Raw genomic sequence first — 9,143 nt, 5'->3', positions numbered from 1 at the left:
AGCAGTTGACCAAGCACAATTCGGGCCATGATAGATTGGCCAATCCCCAAGAATCTGAAAGAATCGAGGGGTTTCTTAGGCTTAATATTATAGATAGTTTATCCAGGGATACGCCACAATAGCCTTAGCCCTCACTGACCAGCTTAAAAAAGATAACTTTGAGTGAAAGGCAAAAGAGGATTTCCTCACACTAAAAAAAGCCATGACCAAGGCCCTTATGCTAGCCATGCCAGGTTTCAGCCATCCTTTTATCCTAGAAACAGACGCTTCAAGGTTTGTACTTGGAGCTGTGTTGCTGCAGCAACATAGACCAATCGCCTTCTATAGTCACTTACTAGGGTAGCAGGATATACGAGCAAGAGCTTATGGCAATTGTGATGGCAATCATTAGTGCCAATTCATGATTTAATTTGCTTCAGATGCCTGAGCCTCACTTGCGTCGGATATGGGTACAACACGAAAGGCCTTGATGCAAATTGCCCGGACACAATCTGCGTCGGATGGAACTTCGACGCAAATGAACTACCATTTTCGTCGGATGGGCGCTTGTATCCGATGCACATGTACCTCTTGTCAGGCCCATCACAAAATTGAAAAGAGTTATTGTGTTAGATACCATAGCCCCATCTTACGCAAATTGCTTGAATATTATTAAAAAAAATAGTGATTTGCGTCAGATTCCCCCCCCCCATCCAACGCAAATTGCTTGAAATTTATTAAAAAAAAATAATTTTCAAGAACAATTCAAGAAAGACAATCAGATCTGATCTGACAAAATAATCTTAAAAAAATAATCAGAGCTAAAAAATACAAATTCATATTTGACCACACTAAAAAATACAAATCCGCATTTCAGCACAAAAAAATACAACACAATCAGAAAATATTGCCCAAACCACCAATAGCATGCCGAAAACCACCGAGAAAGGTCGTGCAAATTTGCAAAATTTTAAAAATAAAGTAGGAGAAGATGTTGAAATCATAAACATTTTAACTCATGATTCACAACCAATATACTAAGATCTACAATCAAGTTATTAATTCATAATTAAATAAACTTCACAAAAAAACAAGCATTTCAAGATCTAACCCAAAACAAAAACAACAAACATTTCAAGATCTAACCCATAACAACAAAAATCAATCGAGATTATCACTAGAAAAAAAAACAAAAAGTGAACTTTGAATATCTTGTAGCGTGTGTGAAGGCGAGAATTAAAGGATTCGTCAGCGGAGAATTGAGCGTGAAAGCGAATAATTTCATTGGAGATGTTGCAGGAATTCGACGATGACTTCTTTCGAGTGTTTGTCGGAACACTGACGAACTTCGTTGAATATGTGTAGTGTGAAATGGAAGGATGTCATCGGAGATGTTGCAGGATTAGAACCTATTAAAATTACAATAACCTATACTTAGATCCTACAAAGATAACGAACTATAACCGACAAAGCGTAGATTATGCACTAGGGTGCATAATGCTCATTGTGCACCTAAAAGGAACATATCATTTATATAAAAGAACACAAACTTTTTTCAACAACTTTCTACTTTAAAAAAGAACCACGACTTGAAATTAAAGAACATGTAAATCTATAATTATAAAAGAACATAGGTTATAATAAAAAGAACATATAGTAAAAGAACATCTACGCTTAAGATAAAAGAACATGTATCTTTTAAATTTAAATTTAAAAAAAGAATTTTTAATTACAAAATTTAACAAAACAAATAACAACAATTTTTTAATATTATACTCTAAAATAAAACACATAGTTTAAAAAAGATATACACACTTTACATGTACTTGAGTTCATGTACTTATTTGTGTATAATCGGGACCCAATGTCAAATTTTTTGTTTATTAAACTCTTGCCACTCTCAAGTCTCAATTGCAAATAAAGTTGATAAATCTAAGAGTGAGTTTGTGAAACAATGGAGTGAAATTTTTGTGAACTAAGACATCATATCGCCTACTTCCTTCCGCAGCTAACTACTACTACTTCCTCCTCTTTCCCCCTTTCTCTCCTTCCTTGTCTGTAACAGAGAACAGCGTGTGTACCATTTCCATGGCATCAAAATTCTCCCTTTGATTTTGAACCTCCAACACCATGGAAAGCAGAAGCTCACGCATAGACAACAATGGTGGTGGTGCGTCTTCGTCTTCTACGCCACGTGAGAAGTTCAGTGTGTACCAAAATGCAGCACTTTCCGCCGCTCTTACTTCCACCACTCTCCGCCCTTCCTCTTCTTTTTTCCTTCTTCTCTTCTTTTTCTCCTCTGCTTCTGCCGCCGCTTTCTTCGCCTTCTCTTCCAGGTACTCTCTCTCTTTTATTGCTTTTTTCAGGTCTAATTAGGGTTTATATTCTCTCTTGCAAAACCTAATCTAACCTATTGTTCTGATTTTGTAGATGAATTTTTCAGTAATAGGACTTCACACTTGAATGACTTGACAGATTAAACTTCTTAAAAGCACACATCTTATCAAATTAACCTTATAATTAAACCATACTGCCTCTAATATTTAATTTTCGCAATGTTGAAATGTACACGAGGACCAAGGAGAGTAAGCAGATAGAAAAGAACCCCATATGTTAGGAGAGAGAAAGGGGAATATATTACCAAAAATGTAAGAGTTGTGAGTGATGGTCTGATAGAGAACATGAAGCGTTGCAAGTATTAAGAAACGGAGGAAGTATGTGTATACGCTGTCCGTGGATGGCTGTTACAGAAATTTCAGTGCTACTACAATTTTGTTAAATTCATGGTTATCTATCATAGGTGTTTTTTTTTTTGTTTGGACGTATCGTCTATTGTAATTGTGAAGGTTGTTGATCTGACACTCATTTGTGCTGCATATGTGGTATTGGAATGGTCTGGTTTGCGGAGCTTTTAAATTTTTAACTGGTCCAAAATGCCTTATTCTGTGAGATTGGGAGGTTTATTCTAAGTTGATGGAAGTATCTTACAAGTTACATTGAGAAAGAAAGAGATACGAAAAACACTTACGCCTGCCTTTGCGCACATGTACTACACATACATGAACAGTGAGATGCAATCACACAGTTCACTCACACTGTATGCACGTAAAACACATTGCCATGCATTTAGCTACCTTTCTTAATTGCGAGATATTATTGCTTATCTGACGCTTCCTTTCTTATTCTGGTTTTGGCCATTGAAGGGAATATCGCGTCATTGACAAATTCAAAGTCAGGAATGTCTCTGATGAGATAGCTTGTAAGTGGTTTGCGATAAATGCATGTTATCCTTCACATTATGGTTGGTATTATGCATCCTGTATTTCATTAACTTCTTACTATTATAACCCAGATATATTAATCATGGTAGCAAAGATTGTGGTGGGTTTATCTTTCATGGGAGCTTCTGCTGCCCTTATTAAAGCGATTTCCCTTGCAAGAGTTAGAATTGGAGCTGGTGTTGTAGTCACATCTTCCTCTGATGGGACCAAGGTTGAAACTTGCCTTTCAGATCGTCAATTGCACCTTCTTGGAGTTAAAAAAAAGTCGGATAAGGTTATAGCAGAGCAGTCAAGAAAACCACCAGTATCTAAAACACGAACTCCAACAAATACCTTAGATCCTCTTATTCCACTTCATCAGCTAGCTACAAGTTCAAGTCGTCCATCACGAATTGGTTCTGACAAATCTAGCACTACTGCTTTTAAGAGTAAAACTTTTGTTGTCCCTTCAAAGTCATCCAATTCTCCTACCTCTCATGTTGTGTCTCCTAGCTCACCTCAGCTATCATCAGCTAAGACTTCACCTGGTTCTGATCAGTTTGTGTCAACACCGTGGTCAAACAAGCGAGCTTCTCCTGCTAAAGAGATTTTAACGGAAGATGAACTTGAACACTTTCTAGCTGACATGGACAAGAAATTCACCGAATCAGCAGAGAAATTAGCAACTCCTCCTCCCACTAGAGGTGGTTTCAGCATAAATAGTCCAAGTACAATTTCTGGTTCAGCTAATACATCTGGAACAACAAGAACAACACCCTTGAGACCTGTTCGGATGTCACCTAGTTCACAGAAGTATATTACACCTCCTAAGAAAGGAGAAGGTGATATTCCTGCTCCTATGTCGACAGAAGAGGCAATTGAAGCTTTTGAGCATCTAGGCATCTATCCGCAGATTGAGGAGTGGCGAGATCGTCTGCGGCAATGGTTTTCTTCTGTTCTACTCAGTCCTTTACTGAGTAGAATTCAAAATAGTCACAACAAGGTTTGTGGTTGCTGGTCCTGCAGTCTTCAATCCTACAATTATTGCTGCTTTATGAGTTTCTCCTTCTGCAGAGAACTACTAAGCATTTTGTGGTCATATTCCCATGCTTTTGATTAAGATGTAGTACCTTACTGATTCAGTCATAATTTGCTCTTCATGTCTATGATAAAACAGAGACTTGTACATTTTTTTTGAGGGGAACAGAGACTTGTACATTTTTTTGAGGGGAACAGAGACTTGTACATTAGAAAAGGGTTATGTTGCAGAAATTTGGACTTAAGTGTGTGCTTGGTCTCTGGATTTCTTGAATAATTAAGATAACAATTTAAGGGTATATATTATTAACTTACATAATTTTTCCAAATAAAAGGAAATGATTTTAGTTTTTCATTAGGAATTGTCTCAAGTCTAATTTTTACTGATTAGATTGGCTGGATTGTTTGTAACTGCATCTTTGCAACACATACTTGATGACCAGTTGGATCTTTGATTATTTAACTATAATTAGAGAAAGCAGCAGGTTGATTTTAGACTATTATTAATCAACTAAAAGTCAATGATGATAATTTAATTTGACTTGACAAGAATTGAATATGCTAGTGTAAACATGGAATTGAAAAAAAATGTGTTGATAACATGCTCTTCTGTAATAGCAGCTCTTGTTCTGATTGTGGACTCCTAATGCCATTTATGTAACTGCATATTGTTTCAGTGGCGTTCTACTTGAGTTTTATAATGTAGGATATTGCCTCTATTATCCAGATTCTCAGGGTAAAATTGTTGGGATCATTAACGATTATCTTCAAATTCTACTGTAAATACCTGCTTTAGAACATGGGACTTACGGTTTGTTTTCTTCTTCCTGCTTCCTGTACAACTTGTTAATCTCACAGATGCATCTATTTCTCTGGGATTTAGATTGCTCTAGGACATGGTACTTCCTAGAGATAATTTCCTTACAACTTATTGCTCTCTGGATCAAACTGTCGCTACCTCTTGGTTCACCTATCCTTCATGAGATTCTAGTGTTTCTGATTTGTCTTTTTGTACAATTGGTAATTCTTTTAGGTTATGCAAGCTGCTGCTAAATTAGGAATATCAATTGCAGTGACTTCAATAGGTAGTGATTCTTCTGATGCTGGAGCTCCAAGCATGTCGCCAGTTGATCGTGCTAAGGACTGGCAACCATCTCCAGATGAAGACGCGGTTCTTCACCAGCTGCGGGCTTACCTTGTGCAAGCTTTGGATGCATCCACTCGTGAGCCCTCCTTCCCTGGCGCTTCTTGGAATCTTCATGTTTAAAATTTCTGAAAGTAAGTAGATGCAGCTGATTACTGATGACACTTTTTTTAAAACAATTCAGAGAAGTTAGGTGCAGCCAATCAGCAACAAACACCGCAGCAGAATTCATTTCTTCCTGTCATACAGGAGTGTGTAGATGCCATCACGGAGCATCAGAGGCTGCTTGCTTTGACAAAGGGAGAATTAATCAAGGGTTTACTACCCCAAAGTAGTGTTCCAGCTGAATATACAGTGCGAAGAATTAAGGGTACTTGTACATTTGTTATTTAATTCTTTCTCCATTTCTTTTTTGTTGTAACATTTTTCTTGAGGGTCAAACTATAAACGTTTGCCATACAATTTGACTAATATAATTATATGGGATCTTCTTGGATTCGTCTCAATGTGTTCATCTAAAACATTAATTTTACAAAAAAAATTTATATAATTAAAGAATTTATGGTCAGCATATGCATTGGGAGACCATAAAAAATGAAACAATACAACTAAAAAGATACGAAGGTAGTAGTATAAAAGCCTAATCTATTTAGAACTTAGAAGTTATGTTTGTTATTTAACACTACATTTGGTGGAACTGAAATTGTATGATATGTTTTCTATCATTTCTTGTGTTCTGTTTTGAGTTCTTTCAAAAACTAACATAATATGGAAGCTAGAATCAATACTTCCTCCGTTTTAGACTAAATACAACATCGGAGGATGCGTAATCTCTAAGGAGCCCATATTATGAAGAAAGAGATTTAAAGAGTAACCATGTGATGAAGAGTGAGATAAAGAGAACTCTTTAGCCAAAAATAGAAGTGTTGCATTGTTTGCAACTTCCTGAAAAGGGAAAGTGTTGCTTTTATTTAGAATGGAGGAAGTAGTTTCCATTGTTCTATTGTCATGATTAGTATATGATTAATTGTAAGTTCATTCTACAACATATATCATATAATTGATAAAATCATGAAACGAAATACTGAAAATTTGCGGTGATACCAACGGGACCTTAACGATGCCCATATTACAGAACTGGCTGAAGGAACTTGCTTGAAGAATTATGAGTACATGCGAAAAGAAGAGGCTTCTGATAAAGCAAAGAAGAAGTGGACTCTCGAGCTTCCATCTGACTCACATTTGCTGTTATATCTATTTTGTGCTTTCCTGGAGTATCCAAAATGGATGCTACATGTTGATCCGTCATCCTATTCTGGAGCTCTGTCGAGCAAGAATCCTTTATTTGTGGGAAACCTGCCTCCTAAAGAAAGGTTCCCTGAGAAATATGTAGCTGTATTATCAGTTGTCCCCTCCACACTTCATCCTGGAGCCTGTGTCCTAGTCATTGGAAGACAGTCCCCCCCGGTATTCCTGATGTATTGGGATAAGAAGTTGCAGTTCTGTCTTCAGGTAATGGTTGTAAATGAAGTTCTTTCAATTTCTCCTATATATTAGATGATGTATTATATGCCAGCTCTTGTTTATATTATTGGTCACATGTTTATACATCATAGTTGTCCACTCAGTGTGCAAGGATCTGCTGGCTGATTGATTATCTGATTGATGCATCTCTTCTTGCTTATTATCATCTTATGAAATTTCTGTCTTCTAGTCTTTTAGGAGCCTTTATGAGATTAGTAAGGGATGTATCTTTACATTTGATCTGGGTTTCCTGTGTTAGAGTCTTCCATTTAAAGAATGCTGCTCCCTTTAGATTAATACTGGATTGACTGATAGGACTCCGGGATTGTTGTATGTGCTCATTTTCCTTAAAAATTCAGTTCTTATGAAGTAAAATTAAATTTTAATGTTACCTTGGTAACAGTAATTGAATTCCATGTTCTATGCAAACCTTAAGCTTCTTTCAGAAGTATCAGCTTTCTGCCTTGTTTTCTACTTTCAGGGAAGAACTGCACTTTGGGATTCTATCTTGCTCTTTTGTTACCAGATTAAGGATTCATATGGTGGGCTTATTCGTGGTATCCACCTTGGCTCTACTGCATTGAGCATCCTGCCTCTTCTCGACTCTGACGAGGAATATTGAATTCTTTCATGGTCTTAATTCAATACATTACCATGCCTCTCTTACTAGAACTTTGTTTAATATTTAGCTGATGCTTGACTAGTTAGCTGTTTAGGCATGTTTGTGAGTACTTGTTTTGAGCAGCATTGGCTTGCACAAGACTGGACAATTGTTTGCCCTAAAAAAAGAGACTGGACAATTGTTGCCTTTGTGGCTATTCTTTCCCCTGGGCCACAGTTATGTAGAATGCTAACTTTACATCTGGACAGTTTTACTCGGAAGTTGGATGGTCACAACACGTCTTGGTGCTAGCAGATCAATTTTGATATTTTGTGTGATCAGATGACGAAAATGTACAGTGGAGCTTTTCGGCTACCTTTTTGTCTCCTAGAGGCTTGGCTGGCGCTTGTTGCATCTCTGTTTTTACTTGAAAGATCAAGCGCAAGTATTTCTATGTGCGAAAGACTCGAGTTTATCTTTATTGATTCTTTTTCTTTCTTTTCTATTGTGATCTTGCCCATTAAACAGAATGGATTTGTTTTCAAGTAAGACGTGCTCGGTTGAAAACATAAAATAAGGTTTAAATTAAAAGGGGTGTGGGACCAATTCACATTTAGTACTCAAATCATTCTGAATTTAACTTGACATATTTTTTTTGGAGCAAACAAAAATGAAAACTAGAGTGACCCGTTATGTGGAGGGTGTGTCTCGTGTTCAACATGTGTAGTGGCATTATATAAGATCAGACTACGAGATCCTAGCCTCCACTCTCCTTTTCTCTCTCTAAAATTCTAGCCTCGCTTACCCCTTCTTCATCAATTAGGGGGTTGCCATGGATGTTTTCATCCATGGTAAGCTCCTTTTTCCCTTTTATTTTCAGTTTTTAGTTCATTTTCTTGTTTTGTTCAATAAATTAGTATCTCTTTATGAGATTTTCTCATACCCTTTTATGGGATTTTTAGTTTCTTTTTTGGAAATCTCCTTCTCCCCTATGGGAGTTGTGAGTATGGTTCTTTTGTTTTTAGGTATGAGAAATTATTCTCATTGGTTGAAGTTCGAGACTTAATATGAAGAATTAGGGTTTCACAACTTCTGTAAAATTATGGAAGACTATTGGAGTACGTTCATCCCAAAATTTCCGCATCTGCAGATCGTATGCCGAACCAGAGCGAACTCACAGATTGCATTGCTTCAGATGAAGATTTTTATTAAGGCAAAATTAAGTCAAATCTGCGATGTTTACATTTCTAGGGTGATATGTATTTCTATTAGAATTTTATGTTTTTCAGAAATGACTTGTAAGTGTCGTTTGGCGAAATATTAATGAAATCCCTTTTCTTTCAAAAAAAAAAAAAAAAACATGTGTGGTGGCATTGGACAAGCATATTGGACACTTATACATGTTGGAGGAAAAGTTTTTGGTGTCGTATTGTTGGATTCATAAGTGTCTCATCATTGGAATTCGAGATGGACTTTAACAAGGATATCAAAATAATTTCATGGGTTGGAGTATCAAATTAAGTATGAATTAGTATCAAATCACAGTAAAGTTTGTACCAAAATCGTATCTTTGATACCAATACTAAAATGATACTTA

The 9,143-nt window shown here is 36.5% G+C and overlaps 1 protein-coding gene across 1 annotated transcript; it reads left to right on the top strand.

Annotated features, from left to right (window-relative positions):
* Nucleotides 1-1,878: 1,878 nt before the first annotated feature.
* Nucleotides 1,879-8,049, top strand: LOC104903264 (uncharacterized). The gene is made up of 7 exons (XM_010691278.4): nucleotides 1,879-2,315; nucleotides 3,183-3,238; nucleotides 3,332-4,242; nucleotides 5,311-5,500; nucleotides 5,606-5,791; nucleotides 6,557-6,933; nucleotides 7,427-8,049. The coding sequence occupies exons 1-7, from the start codon at nucleotides 2,110-2,112 to the stop codon at nucleotides 7,565-7,567; spliced, it is 2,067 nt and encodes a 688-aa protein (XP_010689580.2). The 5' UTR covers nucleotides 1,879-2,109; the 3' UTR covers nucleotides 7,568-8,049.
* The last annotated feature ends 1,094 nt before the right edge of the window (nucleotides 8,050-9,143 follow it).

Source organism: Beta vulgaris, chromosome 9 (genome assembly GCF_026745355.1).
Source record: "Beta vulgaris subsp. vulgaris cultivar EL10 chromosome 9, EL10.2, whole genome shotgun sequence".
Taxonomy (NCBI): Eukaryota; Viridiplantae; Streptophyta; class Magnoliopsida; order Caryophyllales; family Amaranthaceae; genus Beta; species Beta vulgaris.
Note: the sequence above shows the minus strand (reverse complement) of the source record. Positions and strands in the feature narration are given on the sequence as shown.